Source organism: Danio rerio, chromosome 13 (genome assembly GCF_052040795.2).
Source record: "Danio rerio strain M-AB ecotype USA chromosome 13, GRCz13ab, whole genome shotgun sequence".
NCBI lineage: Eukaryota > Metazoa > Chordata > Actinopteri > Cypriniformes > Danionidae > Danio > Danio rerio.
This window is the reverse complement of record NC_141033.1, coordinates 27,224,567-27,247,650: the sequence shown is the minus strand read 5'-3', so window position 1 is coordinate 27,247,650 and position 23,084 is coordinate 27,224,567. Positions and strand designations below refer to the sequence as shown.

At 33.1% G+C, this 23,084-nt stretch overlaps 1 protein-coding gene across 3 annotated transcripts in view; it reads right to left on the bottom strand.

Annotated features, from left to right (window-relative positions):
- col17a1b (collagen, type XVII, alpha 1b) overlaps positions 1-18,007 on the bottom strand; it is a 29,878-nt gene extending 11,871 nt beyond the window's left edge. The window contains exons 1-30 of one of the 3 annotated variants that reach the window (XM_087279374.1): positions 17,854-18,007; positions 15,983-16,043; positions 15,758-15,808; positions 15,470-15,580; positions 14,565-14,792; positions 14,403-14,450; positions 14,282-14,311; positions 13,184-13,231; positions 12,792-12,932; positions 12,412-12,594; positions 11,687-11,758; positions 11,509-11,583; positions 10,763-10,837; positions 9,467-9,541; positions 9,206-9,358; positions 9,005-9,094; positions 5,827-5,871; positions 5,554-5,715; positions 3,960-4,190; positions 3,821-3,871; positions 3,654-3,680; positions 3,547-3,573; positions 3,214-3,276; positions 1,526-1,621; positions 1,355-1,399; positions 1,139-1,156; positions 1,001-1,054; positions 882-917; positions 766-801; positions 601-663 (exon numbers count right to left, since the gene is read on the bottom strand). In XM_087279374.1, coding sequence (XP_087135500.1) covers positions 601-663; positions 766-801; positions 882-917; positions 1,001-1,054; positions 1,139-1,156; positions 1,355-1,399; positions 1,526-1,621; positions 3,214-3,276; positions 3,547-3,573; positions 3,654-3,680; positions 3,821-3,871; positions 3,960-4,190; positions 5,554-5,715; positions 5,827-5,871; positions 9,005-9,094; positions 9,206-9,358; positions 9,467-9,541; positions 10,763-10,837; positions 11,509-11,583; positions 11,687-11,758; positions 12,412-12,594; positions 12,792-12,932; positions 13,184-13,231; positions 14,282-14,311; positions 14,403-14,450; positions 14,565-14,792; positions 15,470-15,580; positions 15,758-15,808; positions 15,983-16,037 — 2,389 coding nt within the window. In that variant the 5' untranslated portion in view covers positions 16,038-16,043; positions 17,854-18,007. Of the gene's footprint in view, positions 1-600; positions 664-765; positions 802-881; positions 918-1,000; positions 1,055-1,138; positions 1,157-1,334; positions 1,400-1,525; positions 1,622-3,213; positions 3,277-3,546; positions 3,574-3,653; positions 3,681-3,820; positions 3,872-3,959; positions 4,191-5,553; positions 5,716-5,826; positions 5,872-9,004; positions 9,095-9,205; positions 9,359-9,466; positions 9,542-10,762; positions 10,838-11,508; positions 11,584-11,686; positions 11,759-12,411; positions 12,595-12,791; positions 12,933-13,183; positions 13,232-14,281; positions 14,312-14,402; positions 14,451-14,564; positions 14,793-15,469; positions 15,581-15,757; positions 15,809-15,982; positions 16,044-17,853 lie in introns of all 3 variants that reach the window. The other 2 variants (XR_015505968.1, XM_087279375.1) reach the window with 2 other exon arrangements.
- Positions 18,008-23,084: the final 5,077 nt, after the last annotated feature.

Here is a 23,084-nt window from a genome sequence, read left to right as displayed (position 1 = left end):
GCAAGAAGGTCACTGTTCGAGCCCCAGCTGGATCAGTTGGCATTTCTGTGTGGAGTTTGCATGTTCTCCCTGTGGGTTTCCTTTGCGTGCTTCTGTTTCCCCCTCAAGTCCAACGACTTGCGCTATAGGTATGTTGGGTAAGCTAAATTGTACGTAGTGTATGAGTGTATGTCCTGGACCTCCAGGTTGTGGGTTGAGTCCGCTAACGACCCACTTCGTAAAAAATTAGATGTTACGAAACACCAACATGGTGCGGCTAAATATCTACTTCGATATAAATAGCCCTGGGAGTGTTTATTTGTGTCATGGCCATTGTTTTGTGTGAGTTATATAACTCTTCATAAATAATATGCTGATTTGGTGTTGGTGGAAAAACCCTCAATGATCATCATTTCTGAAAAGTTAGAGCTGGTTAATATTTTTGTGGAAAACATGGGGAAAAAAACAGCATTAAATTAAAATATGGTCCTTTTTCCTGTTATCTGTGTTGTCGGCTTATAATAATAATGGCTTCTAAGTTTTATAAGGGTTTAAAATCAAATTTTTGTCTATTTCCTGTACTAACAATGAAATGTCAAGTTTGTATCACTTCCTCCAGACCTGCAGATCCTTTATCTCCTTTCTCTCCAGCTGGTCCTTGTCGTCCTACAACTCCAGGAATGCCTGTCAATAAGAGACACAACGATTTAACATTTAATCAAATATTCACGAACATGGCACAATTCAATAAAGTTCATTTATATGGCTCATTATAAACATACATACCTGGCAACCCATTCTCTCCTCTATCGCCATGATCACCTGATACAACACACACATTGTCTGTTACATTGCAGAACGATTACAAACTGGATACATGAGGCTCACTGATAGTTCCAAACCTTTAATTCCAGGTAGACCAGGAAGTCCTCTATCACCTGAAAAGAAACATTTTAGGGATTAATTACAGGATTTATTTTATTTAATAGTTTGTGAAAAGCATTTTTATTAAGCTACACACCTTTTGGCCCAGCAGGACCAGGCTCTCCTCTGAAGCCTTGAGGGCCTTGTTCACCTACACACATTTTTTTACATGAATGTCTTATATGATGACAAAAAATGATCAATGCTAATAAACTAATTAGTAAAGGAAGATTACCATGTAAACCACTAGAGCCTGTTGACACAAAGAAATAATGCAGGTCAAACACATGCTTATATTGCATCAGTTTTAATGATTTCAATTATATGTCAACATATCATTTAAACAATGTCTTAAACCTTAATCCATTCTTTGCAAATAAATTTACTTAAAAATAATTAATATGAGCTGTCATGACCCAAATAAAAAGAACAGCGTAAATGTAGTATTGACCTTTTGCCCCAGTTGGACCAATGAGACCAGGAAGGCCAGGACTACCTGAATACAAACATTTAAAACACACACATATAATCATGATTTTAAATATGATCTCAAATGTAAGTGCTCGTACTGTAATAAATTAGATGCTAAAATTCCTACGATCGTAAAACAGGATATTCTTACCCCTTTCACCCTTCTCTCCGGCTCCTGGGGGCCCAGGCTCTCCACGAGGTCCAGGCTGACCATCTCTTCCCCTGAATCCTTCTGCACCATGTTCACCTGTTGTGAACATTTTAAAAGTTCATTCAGTCATTTTCCTTCAGCCAAGTCCTTTATTTACCACGGGTCACCACAACAGAATAAACCACCAACTGCTTCAGCATATGTTTTACACAGCAAATGCCCTTCCAGCTGCAACCATGTACTGGGAAACACCCGTACACTTTCATATTTACAACAGACAATTTAATACATCCAATTCACTTATACCACATTTCTTTGGAATGTGGGGGAAGCCGGAGCACCTGGAGGAATACCACGCAAACACAGGGAGAACATGCCTACTGGCCCAGCGAGGACTGTAAGCAACCTACTTGCTGTGAGGCGACAGTGCAACCACTGAGCCACCGTGCCACCCCATTTAAAAAGTGTACATCAGGTATCATCTACACTTAGTGCTTAAAGTGTACCTACTGACTTTAATTGTATTGAATTTTAATTTAGTTGACAAGTATAAAACAACTGAACAACATCCCATCAAATTATTTATTATTACTTTCTGAATCTAGAAAAATTGAGCGGTTAAGACATTGTAGCTGTTTTTGTTGCCTGTGCCCTTAATGCAAATGAGCTGGTTCTCCCTGCCCACCTTTCCCACGTGCATGTCAGAGCCATAGAGGTTTCTCTGATGGGTGTAAGCTTGCCAGGCTGCGTCTTGTGTAGATAAACAGCACAGTGACAGACAAGAATGAAGCAGATCTTCCTTACTACAGTAAGAACCTTCCCAATAGTTATTTGATGTATTTGTTGTAGAGTAATTCAAGCCTTTCTGCAACGATGAGTCATACACAATGGCCTTATAAAGTTCTGTAGACACAAACGTTAAGCTTTGGACTGTTTTTGGTTGGCAAATATGATAGGATACATATTAATATCCACTGCTGTATGGACATCTGTTATGTTAATGTACAAAATAAACCTGATTTAAGTCCACAAACCAGGAATGAAGCCTCTTTTATAATTGTACTGATATGTGGCTGTGGTGATGAATTTTTGAAGCGATTTTACCTTCTTTTTTTTTTTTTTTTTACAAACACACTGATTTAAAATCTTTTTAAACTGGTAATTCTTAGTCTTGAGGTGCTGCCGATCACAGAAAGCTGAACAGATCTTTTAATCCCAGTTGCTTTGCGCACGTCCTGTCTTGTGGATATGATTTTACGTGTTACTATGGAGACATGTTAATACACGTCTGTCAATCAATTCTGTCAATAAAATAAAATAAAAAGACTTATGTTTCTAACACTCCAATATGACTGTGGACACACAGTACCTACACGCAGTTCTGTCCAAACATCATAGGTGCTCTTTATTGGGCTAAACATGTCACTGATTGTTTACATTGTGACAGAGGTTACTCCAATGAATTCAAATAAATCATCGAGTGTAGGAAAAAGGTGGAGTTTGCATTTGCATATATTCCTTTTGCTGTGTTTAAGCACAATTGTTAGGTCAGCGAGAGGAGGACAATAGAGTCAGCTTTTGTCCTTACTAATTGGAAGCTTGATGTGTCACGGCCTTAAACATCTGAGCAAAATATTGTTTAACTTGTGATTTCAAATAAGTGATGATTGCTAATATTTTTCAAGTACCTGCACTTCCTTTTTCTCCTTTTTGTCCGTCCCTTCCTGAATGTCCTGGCATTCCTGGTGGACCTACAGAGGCACATCAAAACATAATGAAGTCAGATTGTTGAACAGTTTAATTGTACAAGTATACTAGGAGTGTCCAAACTCAGTCCTGGATGGCTGGTGTCCCGCATAGTTTAGCTCCAACTTCCTTACACATCCCTGGAATTTTCTAGTATACCTAGAAAGAGTTTGACCAGCTGGTTTAGATGTGGGATTGGAACTAAAATATGCAGGACACCAGCCCTCCAGGACCATAACTGGACACCCCTGAAGTAGACCAAGCATTGTTCTTACCTGGTATCCCTGGAAAACCGTTGTCTCCTAAAAACGTTTGAAACATGATTACAACTTCATTCAAGTTCAATGAATTTGCAAACAGACAGTTTTAAATCTATACAAACCCCTAGTTCCTGGAGATCCAGAGTCACCTGAAAGAGACAATAAGAACAAATATGTGATGGTGGAGTTGATGGGAAAGCAGGTTACTGACTGTTCCTAAATCTGCATGGAAGGTATAAATAAAATTGAATGTAGTATACGTTTGCTAAAAACTGAATATCTTATGTACCTTTAGGCCCTGGAAGTCCTCTTTCAGCTTTGACAGAAGAAGCAAGGTAGGCTAAAAACAGAAAAATTATGATAAATTATCGTAGTATTTTTGATATTAAATGTGTGCATTTGTCTTTGTATGATATATTGACTTGTACCTCTCATTTGTTCAGACTGCATCTCTGCTCTCACTATTTGCTGCACATTTCTCTGCAGTCCAATGTTGTCTGAATTAACCGCAGAATCCAGTGAATTCACATACGCCGCTTTACTTCCAACCTCATCAATGCCATCAATTGGAGCTGACAGACGGCTTGTGTGGGCATTCATGGAGGAGGACATTGACTCAAGAGTGCTGACACGAGACTTTAGCTTCTTTACCTCCTCAGCTGCAAAAATAGACATTAGCTACTGATTAAAAGACAACATGAGAAGGCACATTTATTTATGTGTTTCTGTTCTGGACATTTAAAAACTAATCCTGAGTTACTCTCTGTGAAAACGGAAATTGATGCACCAGAAGACACAATTCTCTTCCCACAATATTAAAGTTTTAGTGGGTTATTTTAATAATAGTGGTTCTTTTTGCACAGTAAAATACTCTTTATCTAGTCCAGAGTTGCAATCTTAGTTCTAGCAAAAAAAATTCTACTGCTTTTTTTAAGATTACAATATATGCAGCAGCAGACTGTGTACGATTAGTCTGATTGTTTTAAGATTATTTACCTTTTTTTACTTAGCAAAGCTTAATTTTAAGTATTTACTTGCACATTTAGCTTAATTACAATAAGAGCCTAAATTTAAGACCAGTCTTGTATTTTCAATACTTTTTAGCTGTAATAACTTGTTCTAAGTTTCCCAATTAAAAATGCTCAATCCTACTTATACACTTCCTCACAAAATGGACAAAATACATTCTGTTATGTTTTAAGCGGTGACGTAATTAACAACAGGTAATAAGATTGCATTGTAACTACAGTCGAATTAATTTTAATAAAAAAATTGGAAAATATCCATATATGTGTGACATTAATTCATGCAAAAAATTTGTTTTTAGGTTAAATGCTTTGGCCCATTAGACAGAAATTATAATGACAATTCTTAAGTTAACAGAAATTTTCCAGTTTAGGAGAACACAAGAAAAGCAAACTGTTTAAAAATCTAGTTTTAAGATAATTAAAACTAGACTAAATACTTGGATAAATACTAGAGACTCATTTGGAATGTGTTATAATACTTAATTTAAGACTTTTTTCTTTACTAAAGCCTAGATAAGTTTTCTTATTTCAACAAATCTTACCAAGTATAATCATCTTACTGCACTAGCAGATAATTTGACTTCTTTGTAGTCTGTATATTCTGAAATCATTTATTTATTTATCATATAATTTTTTTTTTTTTTAGTGTGAAGACATTTTGGTTATACACTTTTAGTTTTTATTTTAAGGTATCATTCGATATATTTTTATTTATGGTATCATTCCACTCGCTAAAATAAGCTATATGAATTGTGTAATTATTATTTTGACCTCACACTTAATAATAAGTATATATACAGTTGAGGTCAGAATTATTATTATATATATATTTTTTTTTTAATATTTCCCAAATTATGTTTAACAGAGCAAGGAAATTTTCACAGTGTGTCTTATAATATTTTTTCTCCTGGAGAAAGTCTTATTTGTTTATTTTCTGCTAGATTATAAACAGTAATTCTGACTTCAATTGTATAAAAAAAATTACAAGACTTACATAAAGCAATGAGTCCAAACAGAAGGCCGAGGAGCAGCAGGAGTCCGAGCAAAAAGCCCAGCAGCCACTTCCACCAAGAGCAGCAGTTCGGGCCACAACCACACAGACCCCCTCCACACTTACAGTCGTCCTCCTCGTCCTCAAGCTTTGCTTTGTGGATCTCTGACAGGACACCAACAGCAGGACACTGGTAAGCCTTGGCTTTATATTGTGTGACTGTATACTTCTATACCATCATTATTATGTGTAATAGTGTCACATCAAACATTTTACCTGCATATGTAGCTTTATCTTTTGTTGACACTGATGCAGATCCATCTTTGGAAAGATTAAAAAAAAAAAAGAAAGATCAATCTTTTACACAAAGCATATTAATTGCAAGAAAATTGTCTTCTTTAATGTTTCAAATAAATTCTATGACAATAAAATATAAAAAATTGTGATATTTTGGCTGAATTCCTTTAATTATATACCGAACAGCTATAGAAAACGTACATGCTGTATGTTTATATATATTAACTATTAAACTACACTGAAAAACCCAACAGTCAACTTTATCAAAATGAGTGTAGCTAACTAAAATTTTACTAAAAGTTAATTATACTCATTTGAAAAGAGTTTTGAACTCTTAAATACCTCATTACTTCAACTTAAATGGAGTAAGTTCACAGTACTCATATAGATTTGTTTTTTAACTCCAACAGTTTGTAGCAGTCGGTTTCCTCAAATATTTGATAAATACTTATTGGGTTTTACAGATACTCAATTGGTTTGAGTTTCCTTTCTTTATTGAGTTTTACTGTGCTTAAATTGGTTTGTTTACTCATATGAAGTAAGTTCAAAGTACTCATTAGGATTAGTTTTTGAACTTAAATTGTTTGTTCGAACTGAAATGGTTGCAATCGGTTCCCTTAAATGGTTTGAGTTACCTTAACTTTTTGCATTTTACAGTGTAATAATATTACAAATATGTACATTATGTTCACATATATTAACTGTTAAACTATTAGAAGTACAATATTTACATATATGTTCACATATAACTATTCATCTATTAGAATTACAAATTGCTTACAGTGTATATGTTCACATGTATTCACTTTTAAAAGTACAGATATGTATTTATATGTTCTTATATTAACTATTAAACTGTTAGAATTACAAATATGAACATAAATATGTTTACATACAGTATAGGAACTATTAAAACATTAGAATAATACAGTTCTTTACAATTGCTTTGCCACAAATTTCAGAATTCTGGTTTCCGTTTTCAAAACTCTAGACACAAAATTCACAACCATTGCCAAAATTGTATGTTTTTGCAAAACTCTTAACTCTTTTTTCAAATGCTTGGATATAATACACACATGTCAAAAATACTGTGTTTATTGAACTAAGATCACCTATTCAATATAATACAATTAAACATCAAATTGATCCCATTTCAAAATGCAACTCATACATTGCATTTTAAATAAATGTGTATTCGTTTATTTAACATAATCTTATAATCAACTGATACAAGCACTCAAAATGATAAATAACTGTTGCATTTCTCTTGATGCATAGAAACTTATGTACAATATTACATGTTTAGATGATGAACGTTTTACAATAGTTATGCAAGATGACCCAAATGGACTATACATTATCTATAGATTTCATCTGTATTCATCGTTATTCCATATTTATGGTTTCTTTGTTCCATCTATACCCCTTTTACAGACAATGTTTTCATAATTGACATCGCTGTACTGTATATAAGAAAGCCCAGGCACAGCAGACCAATGTCAGGCCTGGATTTACATTAACAGAAAGTTCTTTTCAAGATTTTTGAGTTATGAAAACACCACTGTTATGTAGAGGAGAATCTGTGACCAAATCCACAAGACTAGACTGATAGAAACACAAAATCCCAAAATAGAAATCTGATATATAAAAATATTTGCAAATTACATATGTGACATAATAGTTCATTTGTATTGTACATAAATATATTATCTATTATGTTATATATATGAACACACACACACTATTTTGACAAATTATTGACTATTATGACATTTTATATACAATATGTGGAATCGATATGTTGTATTTTGCATATGTTGCCATTTATCATGATATACAGTTGAGGTCAGAATTATTAGCCCCCCTAAATTATTAGACCGCTTGTTTATTTTTTCCCCAATATCTGTTTAACAGAGAGATGATTTTTTTAACACATTTATAAACATAATAATTTTAATAACTCATTTCTAACAACTGATTAATTTTATCTTTACCATGATGACTGTAAATAATATTGGACTAGATACTAGATACAAGACACTTCTATACAGCTTAAAGTGACATTTAGAGGCTTAACTAGGTTAATTAAGTTAAGGAGTTAACTAGGCAGGTTAGGGAAATTAGGGAAGTTATTGTATAACAGTGGTTTGTTCTGTAGATTATTGAGAAAAAATATAGCTTAAAGGGGCTAATAATTTTGTCCCTAAAATGGTTCATAAAAAATTAAAAACTGCTTTTATTCTAGCCGAAATAAAACAAATAAGACTTTCTCCAGAAGAAAAAATATTATCAGACATACTGTGAAAATGTCCTTGCTCTATTAAACATAATTTGCAAAATAATAAAAAAAAGAAAAAAATCGAAGGGAGCTAAAAATTCTGACTTCAACTGTATATCAGCTTTCTATTTGGGGATGTGCTGTGAGAAAAAAATACAGTTAACATACATTATGATGGAATGAATAAAACTAGTTCAGTGTATCCACTGTCTGTACGGTTCCCTTTATACATGTAAACCATAATGAACCTGTATCATATATTTTAAACAACAATATTTAATGATTGTTAAAGATTGTTTATTGAAAAGATGTGCATCTTGTGTGCTGGTGATCTAAAGATGTGTTCCTGTAGTATTTGTATGATAAAAGGATTATGTGAATCAATGATTCTGCAAATGCAAGACTTCTTTAAAGAAATGAACACAGCATGTAGAGTTTTGAACACTGGAGAGTCTGGGTTAAAAGTAGTGACTGTTTACAGTTTTTTGACTAGAGTTTTGAAAATTGACATCAGGGTTCTGAAATTTGTGGCAAAACAATAGAAAAAAATATATATATATATAAAATAATATATAAAATAATAGAATATGTTTCCATATATTGCCATAGATTTCTGTATTGGGCACTGTGACTATTTAATAAAGTATTTTAATATGCCATTATATGATAATTGTTATAAATATGCATGACAATATTTATTAGGAGTAGCCTATAAACAGCTTGTACACTGAATGACATTTTAGCAAATGTCTTTTGAAAATTATGGTAAAATTATTTAATTTTGGCTCAGAAATAAACTGGACACATTCTTATGTAAAAATGATATAATATAATATGAAATCAAACGTATTGATGAAACATGAAAATCAAATCCCTTACATTGTGTGCCAGAATAAGACTTGATAGGAGCACTTTCAGAATAGCTGGTCATCAGGGTCTCTTTCTTCACCGAAACATCTGAATATGAATCTTTAATACAAAGACAGTGTTATTAAACATCTAGTGCAAGTCTAGGTCGTAATATCAATCATGACAACTTTAACCGAATCGGTAAAAACTGATTTCCCCCAGTGTGTTTACCTGCTGACCCGTTGGCGGCGCTGTTGCTAAAAAGTTTGCCACTGTCTTTGGTCAGGATCAGTTCGTCAGTTTCTCTCTTTGCTGGAATGTTTTCCTTATCCATCACCAGGTATCTCTTCGACACATTCTCATTAAATGTCCTTGAACCAGTTCCTAATATATGACAAAAAGTCTTCATGTTTATCACACAACAATGGCTATGTGTTTAGATAACTACACAAGTAATCATAAATCCATCTGCCGAGGGAATAAAACAAACACCTGCAGTGGAGACTCCTTTGCCGACTGCAAGAGTGCTGTTTGGACTTGAGGAATAATTCTTCTGCACTCCATAACCTACAAATACACAAAACACGTTCAAATGTTTAGTGCCACATTCTCATATCAGTTCTAATACCTAATCTTAGTGTTTCATTAGCCAAGATGAAAACTTATTTTTAAGAACTGAATTTAGCTCAATTTGCCCTGCAGATCTAAATTTTACCTGCAGAGACCAAACCAGAAACTAAGAAAATAATAAAAACTATAGAGAAAAGTGTCAGTTAACACTTATTATTAAAAAAAAAAGTTTCTATTTTAAAATAAACAATGTTCTTCTGAATTTTCTGTTTATCAAAGATCCATAAAATATTTATGCACTGATTTAACATCAATAATTATTATCATTTCTTAAGCAATGAATCATCATCATAATAGATCATTTTGAAGGATTAAGTGACACTGTATACTTTGAGTAATGGATGTTTATTTGTAACAACATTATGCTCTATGTTACTGTTTTAATTTGCTCCCTTCTTTTAAGACGAAAAAATAAATAAAATAAAAAGCCTAACATACTCCAAACTTTTGTATGTTTATATAATTGTATACTTTTCTAAATACAGGAATATCTATGCTAGTCATCGAGATCATGTTAACACTGGTGGCATATTTAAATTTAGAATTCTAAATTATACCACAAAACACTATGCAATTCTGAGTGTGCCTCACACAGGTGACTGGTGAGTGGGCTTGACAAACCACCTGTAGAACACACTATTTTATCTCTCTGTGATTTTAACTGACACTTGCACCAGTTTTGCACATTTGCACCAGACTTTCTTGCAATCACTCCAGAACTCTTAAAAAAACCATTGCACATTTATGAAGTGTGCATCACACAGGTGAGAAGGCTTGACAAGCCATCTGTAAAAACTCTCTCTCAAAATAATACTCCCCCTTCCTAAGTCTAGCAGTTATTTCTCTAAAAACAAACATTTCTTTGTACAATTAGCACTTTTGGTGTGTATTCCCTACTTCTTTTTGAATCACCGAATCCCTCCTTAATTTTACATCGTTTTAGTCAAAAGTGTCTGCTAAATGTCTAAATTTAAATCTCAAATGTAATAAAAAAAATTATTAAACCTTTATTTTTTAAAAGAAATAATACACAATTAATAAATTGACACACCAGCAACCGAGCACAAGATAATTCTATTATCTTTCCTGAATCTTTTTCATACTGACCCCAGTCTATCTTTATTATGGAGTTGAACTATAAATAAATAAAACAAACACCTGCAGTGGAGACTCCTGTGCTGACTGCAAGAGTGCTGTTTGGACTTGTGGAATAATTCTTCTGCACTCCATAACCTAGAAAATATACACAAAAACAAGTAAACTGCATTTTTAAATGTCAAGTGTATTTCTGTCACATTCTTCTTCCAGTTAATTAGAAATATACACTCTTCCTGTTTCTCAAGCAACAATGACAACTTCTTTGAGCACTAAGTTTATCCTAAATTGACCTGTAGTTCTGAACTTTACGTATCATGACAACTTTTTTACAAACCAAGCAACAAAACAAAATTAGGATGTATTAAATTAATCTAAAATGACAGTAAATTATTTTTGTTGCAAAACCTTTATATTTTGAATAAAAACTGTTCTTTTAAACTTACTATTTTTTAAAGGATCCTGAAAAAAGATTTATAGCCGTTTCTGCAAACGTTTAAACATTGATATTAAAAGAAAAGGCTTCTTGAGCATTAAATAATCATAATAGAATTTTTCTTAATCATTATATTAGAATATAATTAAAATGTTTTTCATTTATTCTTAATGATATATGTGCAGATGTTGTGCCTTCTTTAGAAAAAAAACTTTTTTAAAAGATCTTTTTAAAACAAATAACCAACCCCAAACATTTAATCCAGCTATAAAATTGTTCTTTTTCCAAGGGATATTACATAGAATTAATAAACACAAAAAACACTGTGACAATTCAGCAGAACAGTCTATGCTAAGTTGAATAAAACAAACACCTGCAGTGGAGACACCTGTGCTGACTGCAAGAGTGCTGTCTGGACTTGAGGAATAATTCTTCTGCACTCCATATCCTAAAAAATACACACAAAAAATAAACTTACAATGAATGACCATTACCATTTGTCAAGGTACTGTCATAATTAATTATTTAATAGCATATGCATTAGAGGATACCTGATTGTGTGTTAATTCCACTGGACGTTAGGACTCCAGTGGAAGGAGCTAAATTATTGTGGAAGCCATAGACTGTAAAGGAAGAAGAAAAAAATCTGTAAATATCCAATGTGTGTCTGTCAAAGTATGTCTAAGTTTTTATGAATACTAAATGTTAATTAATGCACACAGCATAGGCTTTGAATTTATCATTAAGTACAAGTGTATCCTGGCTTTTCTATATGAAAGTGTTCTTTATTTGGCAATAATGGTTCTTTGGTGAATCTTGAACATCCATATATTATTCCACGAAACACTTTTAAAATGCGGAAGGTTCATTTGAACATTTTCATTTTAAAACAACAAATAAAAGATTTCAGGAACTGAAAGGTTTTTAGGGAATAAAACATTGTCCTTCTATGGCATTGCTGATACATTTTTTGTACTTTTATCAGTAATGCAGTTTGACCATGTCAATGCATCCAAAAAGCTATGAATTAGCTAAAAACATTTTAAGTTCTCATCATTTTTGAAAGAAAAAGAGCAGACGTGTACATTTTCCACCCGCTTTAAATGTTATCACTCTATTGAATGGGCTTTATCAGTAGTTATCAGCTGACAGATATGGGCCAGTAGGAGCCTTCTGCACCTACCGTTAGGCTGTTATCATCCATCCACATGGTTAATCATGGCTAATCCACATTTTGTCAGGTCAACATAGCAAATAAGTGATCATTTATATAGACCTGATAAGGAGGATGGGGATGTGCTGCTGCTGATCAGTGAAGCTCCAGTTGCCATATTGTTGGTGTTACTTTGAAAGCCATAAGCAGTGGCGGTGCCAGTGGAGACTGCAGAGGGTAGTGTGGAGCTGTTCCAGGTGTATGAGGCCAGATCTGCTTCGAGAAAACTGCTGTCGTATTGCTCCACTGAGAAGATTGAAAAGAGCTCCTAATGCTTTGACATGCATGAATGAACTCAGGAATTTAAAATGTTGCTGAGCATGAAAATAAACACACTCTGTACAACAGAACTAAGTGTGTGGACTGTAGAAAGAACTTATGGTTTAATGAAGCTTTACTAATCACATATATAATAAGATCACCTGTAATGCGGCTTTCATTACCTTGTTTGCTGGAGGTCTTGGTGTCTAAGGTGGTAGCCTTGCGTGGGATTGGCAGAGGGGATGAGGAGGGTGATCGTGTGGGGCTGACGCTAGCGGAGCGAGAGGTCTTCAACAACTTCTTTACATCATCCAGCTCCGTCCCTTTATCAGAAACACTCCATCACACACAACTTTCATGTCCAAACATGTGTTTCACTACTGGCTAATGTGGTGTTAAAAAAAAAAAAACTTCTGATCTTTTTTTTAGTTCCAAATTTTCTATACTGTTGTCTTTTTTTCTAATTACAATGCAAGATTTTAGTCCATTTATTTACTGTTGAGTGTTACAGATCTATTAGTTGATTGGACATGATAACTGAATTCGAGGAAAAAAAAAAACAGAGAAAACATACATCTAGTTGAGGGAGATGCGCTCTGTAGTCTGGTCCTGATTTCTGTCTCTGAAACAAAGTAGAAAGACAATAAAAGCAGATCAGATGAAAATCTGAGAGAAATTGTTTTGATTTTGAAATTTCAACTTACATCAATTAAACTGACTACAAATGTTAAGTTAAACTTTGTATAACTTAAAAAAAATAGGTTAAAGCAACATAAAATTAATTGTTGTCGTGACATTTTGTCATTAACTTTTTACAACAAAACATACATTTAGTGTGTGTATATATACTGTACATAGGCCTATATATGCAAACAAATTAAAAATGTTTTACATTTTTGTGAATGAAGTTATTGTAAACCACTAAAATATGATATCTAAAGTCTTCTAAAGGTAAAACAAGATATATTGTATAGTCACTATGCAAAAATCATACACTCTCAGAAATAAAGGTAGCTGTGACTGGGGTACTTTTTTAAAGGTATACATTTGTACTAAAAGGGTCCATTTGGTACCCTAAAGGCCTAAATTAGTACCTAAAATTTTCAAGAGGTATGTATTTGTACTATTTAGATACTAGGCTGACCCTTGTGGTATTAATAAGGACCCTTTAGTTACAAACATGTACTTTTTGAAAAGGTACACCCCAGTGACAGCTCTTGTACCTTTATTTCTGAGAGTGTAGGTGTAATTGCAAATAATGTTTTTTTTTCTAAAAACAATACAAACAGTGGCATTAGCTCATGTTTATGCTGCTATATTTTTGCTTTTACTTTATGTATCAAACAAGGTTTTAATTTTAGTTACCTATTAAAAACCCTGATCAGTGGACTGATTTTCAGAAATTCTGGACAGCTGAATGCTTCTCAAATCATAATCGAGCAGTTGCATAACACATTTCTTTAAAAAAATGTTTTATGTAAATGTGTATTCTGAATGAAGATGATTGGGAAGAGGCCAACTGTTTTAGCCAATCAGAAACACTCCCTGTGATTCCCTGTGGTTGTGGGTTGGCTGACAATGGTTTGATGGGTTTTGCATTGTTATATAATACAAATAAATTACTCAAACTGACTTAAAGTAATTCTTTTTTTTGTGTAAATGAAAATCTCACCCCTGCTTTGACTCCTTCCTCTAGATGAACCTGGAAACAGGCAACCAAAAGAAACTGATATTGCTCATCTGTTTCAAACAAAAGCCATTTTAAGTAGCTATTTATTTCCTGAAGGTCTTACCATACTCTTTTCTTGAGAGCTCTGGGGATGAGCTGTCACTTGAGCTTCCTGAAGATTAAAGAACATTATTAAATGCTAGTGCAACCATCTAAGCACTGAAAAGACTGAATGCACAACATTTAAAAGCTTATTTAGTTTATTCTAAGTTATTGGAAGACAAACCATCATATCGACGTGAATGAGTGCTTTTGCTTTTGGAGTCTTGTGTTCTTCTTATGCCTTCAGTGGAGCTGGATCTCACCCGCGGGCTGGATACTGAGCCAGAGACGCTCTCAAAAACTCCAGAGGAGCTGCCTGCTGTCCTGCTCTTACTCACAGACGAGTCCTCTAGCAGAAACTCTCCTGATCCTGAGCCGAACCCACCTGCACTCCCACTCCCACCCACAGATGCTGGAGCACAGAGACATAGACAGATTGGGAAATGTGTGAATGTATGAGGTATGTTTAAATTATTTGAAACAAACTATAGGGAAGCTTTGCAGTGTCTTTGTAAAACGTGAAAATTTTGAAGAAATAAAATAGCAGGATAGAATATATAGTCTGTTTAAAGTATAAAAACATTATGTCTGTGGTATAAAGATAGCTGTACAAGCGTGTGTTTGTGTGGAAATTGAAACTAGAATTTTAATGATTAATTTCTCATGACAATTAACCTAAACCTTATTTTTAAACTTAAACGTCACGAAAAATCATAAATCATAAATGCATAGCATCTTAAAATAAAAACATTAAGAAAAAAACAATTAAAAAACAAAAGTTAATTACAGTTTATGTTGGAAATTATATTTTTGCAAATGTATGACGAAAACATAAATAGACTGCATTAAAAATAATTTGGTAAAATACTTTAAAATTAAAAATATTACTAAAATGTGTAAAATACTGATCTTTTTTATAGTCATTTATTTTTTTGAAAAAGAAATATTTAATTTCTGACTGTTACAGAAACGGCACCATGCAGAGTTTTTTTTAAAAAAATGTATATTAAAAATACTGCAACAAATTACTGAAAAAAACCCTGAAGCAGTTTATTGTATAGCTCTTAAATAGCTCTTATATTGACTTACATGATGAGAAAAAGGAGCCGCTGTTGTTTTGTGTCAAAATGTTTTTCTCCAGCAGGCTTGGAGAGCCAGAGCTGCTTGACATGCCCTTGTTGGTGGATGAACTGAAGCCTCCTGGGGTTAAAAACACAATAAATCATAACAAAGTCCACTTTGACCTGACTAAAAAAGTTACATACTATACACAGCATGACAAACATGAAAGGAAATGATAAAAGTAATAAAAAGTATAAATTAAAGACATAGAGGAAAGATATAATGAGTAGTGAATGGTAAATATGGGCAACTTACGTGGAGGTAAAGATGTGACTCTAGAAGTAGAGATTGTTGTTTCAGTGAAGCCTGTTTTCAGAATACATGTTATATTATGTGCGCAGCAGGAATATTATTACAAGTTTCTCTATAATAGCCTATTAAATAACCACTAGATGGCACAGCGTTCACAATAAACTGATTTTGGGTTCAGATTCGTCGATTAAATAATGTCAAATTCACTCAATTATCAAACATCCTTACCTCTGTCTCCTAAACTCCCTCCGGTATAGTTTCTTTGGTGTCTTAAATCGTCCATCCCATACTAAATAAATGAGCAAAATCAATAAATTAGATGTTAAGATCAGTAAAATGGACTTAAGGCAAAAATATTAGGCACTTGCCATATAAAGACAAGTAAATAAATAAATTAAAAATGATCATTGACAACACTGGAAACTAATGGAAATTCTAGCAGATATTTTCAACAAAATCTTACAAAAAATCTTACTAAACGTTTTTGAGATCCGAAATTAAAAGTTTTGTCTAAAATAAAACATGTTTTGAAGAATGTCTATTGCATATAACATTTCAAAAAAGTAGTCAGCTATATGCGCATTGCAATACACTGAAAAAAATGATTCATTGGATTTACTTATTTCTTAAGGTAAGTGGTTGTAAACAATTTATACATGCTATATTTAAACAAACAAATTAAATTTAGTAATGTACAGCTTAACATGTTTGTTTAAATTTAATTTATATACATTTTTGCAACAATATGAAATAAACCATTTTTTCAGTGCAGCTATGTGTTATTTTTCATAACAATAAACAAACTTTCTTCCCACTTTGGAAATTATGAGCTAAGTGTCTTATTTAAAGTGCATAATTATAATTGTGTAATCTCCTAAAAGTACAACATTTTAAATAGAAAAACATTGCTGAACTAAAATAGGCCTAGCATTTATTTCATTGAGGAAAACAACAACAGCCAGCTGTAGCTTATTTAATCAGTTTTAATCTAAATGTCCATGTGAAATGACAAACATAAAATGTTTTTACATGGTGATAAGTGCTTAACTATACGTCTGAATGTCTATTTTAACAGGTTTTAACAAGAAAGGTGAACTGCATGCTCACTGATAAACAAAGGTTTTTTTTTCACTTTCCTGGCAGATCTCACTCAGATTTCCAGGCAAGAATCCCAAAGAATGTACTGTAAGACTTTTCCACACCATATCCAAATATAGCGCAACCAACATTTAACAGTAGAGAAAAAAATAATGTCAAAGGGGCAGTTATTTGCTCGCACAAAAGAGTTCCACGAACAACTATAGTCTCATATTTACAGCAGAGAGAGTAAAGCAATTTATCAGCACCACACCCTCCTCATCTTCTATTTCAAACGCAAAACCAGCTACTGTCTCCCTGCAAACCACAATACATGAAAAAGCTCAACACAGAGATGAATGATCCACCGTAGACAAATAATGCTTTTATTTGTTAACATCCATTGTCCATGTAGAGCTTTTCAAGCCACAGATCCAGAATCAGTTCAGATTTTAGGAGCATTTCTTTCCCTCAACTTTCCTAAACAGAGAGCTAATGCCAAAGAACAACCAATTGGGTTTCTTGAATGACTTTTAAGTAAACATTTGTCTAAATAAACCATTTTCTTTTTTGTCTGAAGAACATTTTAATAATCTAAAGAATAATTTTCCAATTTAAAGATCTGCAAAGTGAAATGTCTAGTTGTTAAAAGTTATTCATAAAAACATCAATAACATTAACATTTTATTATATTTGTTATATTATTTATTATATTTTATTTAAAAAAATCTATTTTTAAGTGTGTACCATTTAGCTTTTAAAACCTAATACTATTACAAGTCAGGTGCAACTCTGTATTAAATAAATCTCAATGGATCACAATGTATTTACAAATAAATACTAACTTTAGCAGATCAACAGGTTGTTACAATCATATACGTAATTAATTATAAATAAATAAAAACATCTATATTTATAATGAAATAACATAATCATAAATATATTGCAGCTAATTAATCTTTTCAATATCGTATGTAAGTGCCAAAGCAAAATCATTTGTGTTCTCAACAAAAACGCTTTACCTTTTTAGTTCTAAGATTGTGAAGAGAAAGATTTATCCTCTCTGGAAGGCAGATAAGTCCACTGAAGAGCTGGCTGTGAACTTCACCTGTGCAGCATGACTGTTGTTACCTGCCGTTTTCTTGCTGATTTTCCCCCTGCTTTGACAGGCAAGTCTCCACAGGACTCCTGGGTCGGATTTTATATCGAGCCACTCCCCTGTCTTCTGGCAGGTATACACACAGACAGAGCTTTAAAGAAGACAATACCCTCGGGAATCGCAATTTTGATCCTTTATGTTCCAGCTAACTAAAACTGTAGGGCATGTTCAGGTGAACACAGGTGTGGCTTGATTTATCTGTGCGTCAGTAACTTCATCTAGAGAAATGTAGTAGGTTCAATCAACTACTGTCTTAAACATAAATCCTTTCAGCCATTGTTTTATTTGACAGTCTGTAAAATAATGTTTGCTGCAGTAAGTTACAGTAGGTCATAAAGGCTTACATACTGTGTATAGAGCTGACGATTGACAGACTTTCATGCTCTGTCTCTTTTAAAAAGCAGAACAGCAGTGCAATACTGTATGTTTACATGTATGAATCTGACAAATACTTATGAATAACCATCAAAGCTTTCAAGGAATACATTTCATCAGCACTTGCACTTTTCAGGAATCAATTAAGGTTTAAAGTAAGTTTAGTATAATTGGTAACACTATAATTACACACTACAAATCATTTTTAATAGCAAATATAAATTCCTTATCTGTTCAGCATAAACTCCAAATGTTAGTAAGCAGTTTATAATAGCAGATACAAATAGTCTAATCTTGACTTATCACATATATAATGTGATTAATGATTGTTTATTTTCATACTTTGTTAATTATTTTTTTTTCTTTACTAAATTAAAGGTGCTGCATGTACGTTTTTGACTCTTCTAAAGCATAGAAATACCATAATATGTTTGCTGATATTTAAGAAACATGCAAGTGAACATTATTGTTTATCTGAATAACAGTGCTAAAGTCAGATATTCTGGTTTGAAAATGTGCTTTCCGTGCTGGAACGTTGTCTTTGTTTTGATATTTTTACCCGCCCAATGCCAGTTAGCCAATTAAATTTCAGCCCTGTTAGAAAACCGCATATTTCATTCATTCTTTCAGAAAAGCTCTCAAACCATGCGCTCGTGACCGAAATGCAACCTCTGGTGGACAGTGGTAGACTCTGAAATGAGAGGCAGATTTAGAGTTCCAAATGAGGTTGTTAATTAGCAAATTATATAAATATTACGAGCTTAAACATTAGGTGAGCATGTTATATTGTCACCCTAACACGCTACGTGACGAGATATGCAGTGATAAGCAATTTGGCTGTCTGCACCAGACAAAACACAACAGAAATTTAAATACAGCCATTCAAGCACAGAATATGAACTCACTCACAAAATGTTAAGGTTTATAATCTAATTAATACATATTAAACCTCTTTAACATTATTAAATGATGCTGAATCCCTGTTATGTGCTCTGAGTCAGTTCTAAAGTTCAGTTTCAAACGGTTTATTTTATTTTCAAAATCTGAGGTGAACTATCTGCTGCTGCTTTCAGTTTATGGTAATAAATGTCATGTTAAATGGCATTTAAACTCACATTGTTAGCATTTAACACTGAATAAAGCACATGAGCTGTAGCCTACCTGAGGTGATCGTTGTCAGTTTTCTGTTGTTCAGCTGCAAGAAATAGAGACTGTTCCTAATATAACAATTTCAGGTGTTGGTTAGAACAAAAACTCCTTTTAATATGGTAAATATACCTTCTATCGCAAGCTGTTGCTTTTGTAAAGAACATGATTTAAATTTAGCCTTTAGGCTCGATCGTAAGACTCGCTCCAGTCCTCTATTTGGCAACCTGCGCTTGTGTTTGTTTTGATTCAGGAATGTTATACCTAGTTCAACCACTGGGTGTCAAACTTACATACTGCAACTGCACCATTGACAAACCAGTCATTTGAGAGAAGTTGCTGGTTTTTAAAGATTAGTTCATTTGATACTGGGCCTTTAATTGTATAATTTATTTGAGATTTATGAAGCATAAATAGTCCTCATTTTAGATTAAGTCACAAAATTGGATGAAGTTAAGTTAATAAAGCATTTATTAACAGACAAAATAACTATTAGTATATGCCTGAATAATAAGATATAAATATTGATTTGACTGATTTATTCATTGTTTACTAACTCAATTTGAATGATTCTAAAAGCCACCAACTACTCTTAAATACAAATGATTTGTAAATAATGCAATACTTAATTTAGTCATGAAAAATCTATTAATACCAAAGTATGAAAGTACAGATATTGAGCACATATTGAATGTGCTTATAAGTAAAAAATAGCATTTGTATCTGCAGTTATAAACTGAAGTGAAGGGGGGTTAATTAAGGATACGGTAGGCCTACATTTAGTTAAACTGTTAAAAAATCGAAGAAAAAAGTAAATGCACTGCACTATTAGTTTTCTGCCAAGATATTATCCCATAATTATTCAATACAATTAAGCTGTGAAAACAATAAATAATAAAATGTATACATATTTATATTTGCCTTTTTTATCTGTTTATTTTTTTATATTTTTAGAATTCAATAAAGGAACTAAGCCGAAAATAAAATGAATGAATGAATGAATGAATGAATGAATGAATGAATGAATGAATGAATGAATGAATGAATGAATGAACGAATTAATATTTTTAGAATCTATATCATGTTTATATCCAATGCAATTGGATTGTTGCTGATTGTGATTTAATTACATTACGATATTGATACTGTAAAAAGAACCATAAGAACATAAGAACCATAGTCATTTTAACCTTTCACCGGAAGTTTACCGTTGGTTTAAAAACACTGTGCACATAGCCCATTCAAGGATGTTCTTCTTTTTATTTTTACAGGTTTTTAAATTGAATGCTATATTTATGTAAGTTAATGACTCATTATCAGTGAATCATCAGGTAACGACTGGATCATTGAACAACACAAGTATTCCAAATGGAATTCGGGACATTCAGTCTTCCCAAGGGAAAAGGGTGTTGTTTCTATTGAGATTAATATTTTTTTCTTTTGATTCATTTTTCCCATTGACCACACCCTGCTGAAACACAAAATGCACATGATTCACAAAAGCTTTGACTCCACCTCATGTGCATCTCTCTCTCCCTGACCACTGAACTAGACCTCATTCAAATCACCGGGAAAATGTAAGAGAACATGATGAGTCTACAGCTATTAAACAATTATGGTATCACGGGCAAGCGAGTTATAACAAGATTTGCAGAAGAAGCAGAACAGTCGTGAGCTTAAATAAAAACACGTGAATGTTCTGAACCACAGATGCAATGTGACTCTGATTCTTTCCCTTTATGAATGTGTTACTTAACTGTTATTGTTTATCAATGTTTCTCCAAATCCATAATTATTCTGTGTGCAGACAGTGCTTACTGAGCTTGTCTGTTATATAAACACTGCATAACTGGGCTCATCAGTGTAGATTCAGTTTGATTAATTTCAACATTATTCATTTTGACTAATTTATCCCAGGATTTTTTTAGCTGTTTTTTGTAATAGTCAATTTAATAGTCAGTACTGGCTAACTGATATGTTAAAGTATACATTTTCTGTAATATTTTGTGAATTAAAGATAACTAAAAGAAAACGCTGAGGCACTGAGTTTTTTTCAGTGGGGAAGAGCGGGCACGAAAGTACCATTTTTCATAAAAACCTGTTGTGTGCTCTCAAAACCAGTTGTTATTTTCTATCAGCAAAGAACAACTTCAATATAACTTCACTTTAAACAAAAGTTGCACATTGTTACTGAAAGTAACACACGGGTGGGTCAAAAGTAGCACAACAATATTTGCTAGATTCACTGACTTAATCTTGTTTATTCATTCATTCATTCATTCATTTAATTTTTGGCTTGGTCCCTTTATTCTTGAGGGGTTGCCACAGTGGAATGAACCACCAACTTTTCCAGCACATGTTTTTTACACAGCGAATGCCCTTCCAGCCGCAACCCAACACTGGGAAACACCCATACATTCTTGCATTCACACACATACACTACGGCCAATTTAGCTTATTCATTCACCTCTACCACATGTCTTTAGACTGTGGGGTAAACCGGAACACCCAGAGGAAACCCACACCATCACGGTGAGAACATGCAAACTCCACACAAAAATGTCCCAGCCAAGGCTCGAATCAACGACCTTCTTGCTGTGAGGCAATCATGCTACCCACTGCGCCACCGTGACGCCCCTATCCTTGTTTTTTTTTTTTTTTTTGGCAAAACATTTTGAGCTGCATTTACATTTTAAATTTCAGTTTCATCAAATGTTTCAAAACCAATCCAACAATGCAAAATATTAATATTTTATAACATTTTTCAAGATTATTTAATTATTACTGGCAATATGCATCAATCTTATAAAACATATGAGCCAAAACACTGAAAACTAATGTGGAAGTGAAAATAAGGCATGGCTATTAGCAGTGGGACATAAATAACAGTGTTACTTTCGTCGCCACAGGAACTCTTGCCATTTAAACCTGCTTTACTTTTAAACTGAAAAACTTAGACATTGCAAACTGAAGGATGTGTTATTGCACTAAATAACCTGTAGATTGGTCATTACCTTAACACATGAAAAGCGAAACACAACTTGTAATGAGAAAAAAAGTAGCATACATTAATTTACTTTTTCCACTTCAAAACTGAAATTTAGACCGAACTGTAGGACAAGGTCGCGAAATCAGCTGATATTTGTCATCTTCATCAAGGGCTGCATGCTAAATGTGCTGTTATAGCCTGGAAATCAAATGTTGTCAGGGCTTCAAGAAAATCACTTTGTTACTTTTGTTACCCGCTTTCTGCTACAGTTTCTTCCAACAGTTTTATAATGTGATTGTCTACTATGCTGTATAAAATATGTCATAAATCAGCAAGCTGAATTATTCAAAGATAAAATGGCTGTAATGTGCTAGTTTGTGCATATTGTAAAGTGCTAACTGTCTCACAAGACTACACTGAATATACATATAACGAAATCCCTACAAATTAAAGGACAGCAACTTTCCTTTATTTACGTGGCCACTAATATAAGTTAAATTCATTATAACTAAATTTAGAGCTAACAAAATACACTAATAGTTCTTTTAGACTACATTACCCATGAATCTTGTTAATAACAACGA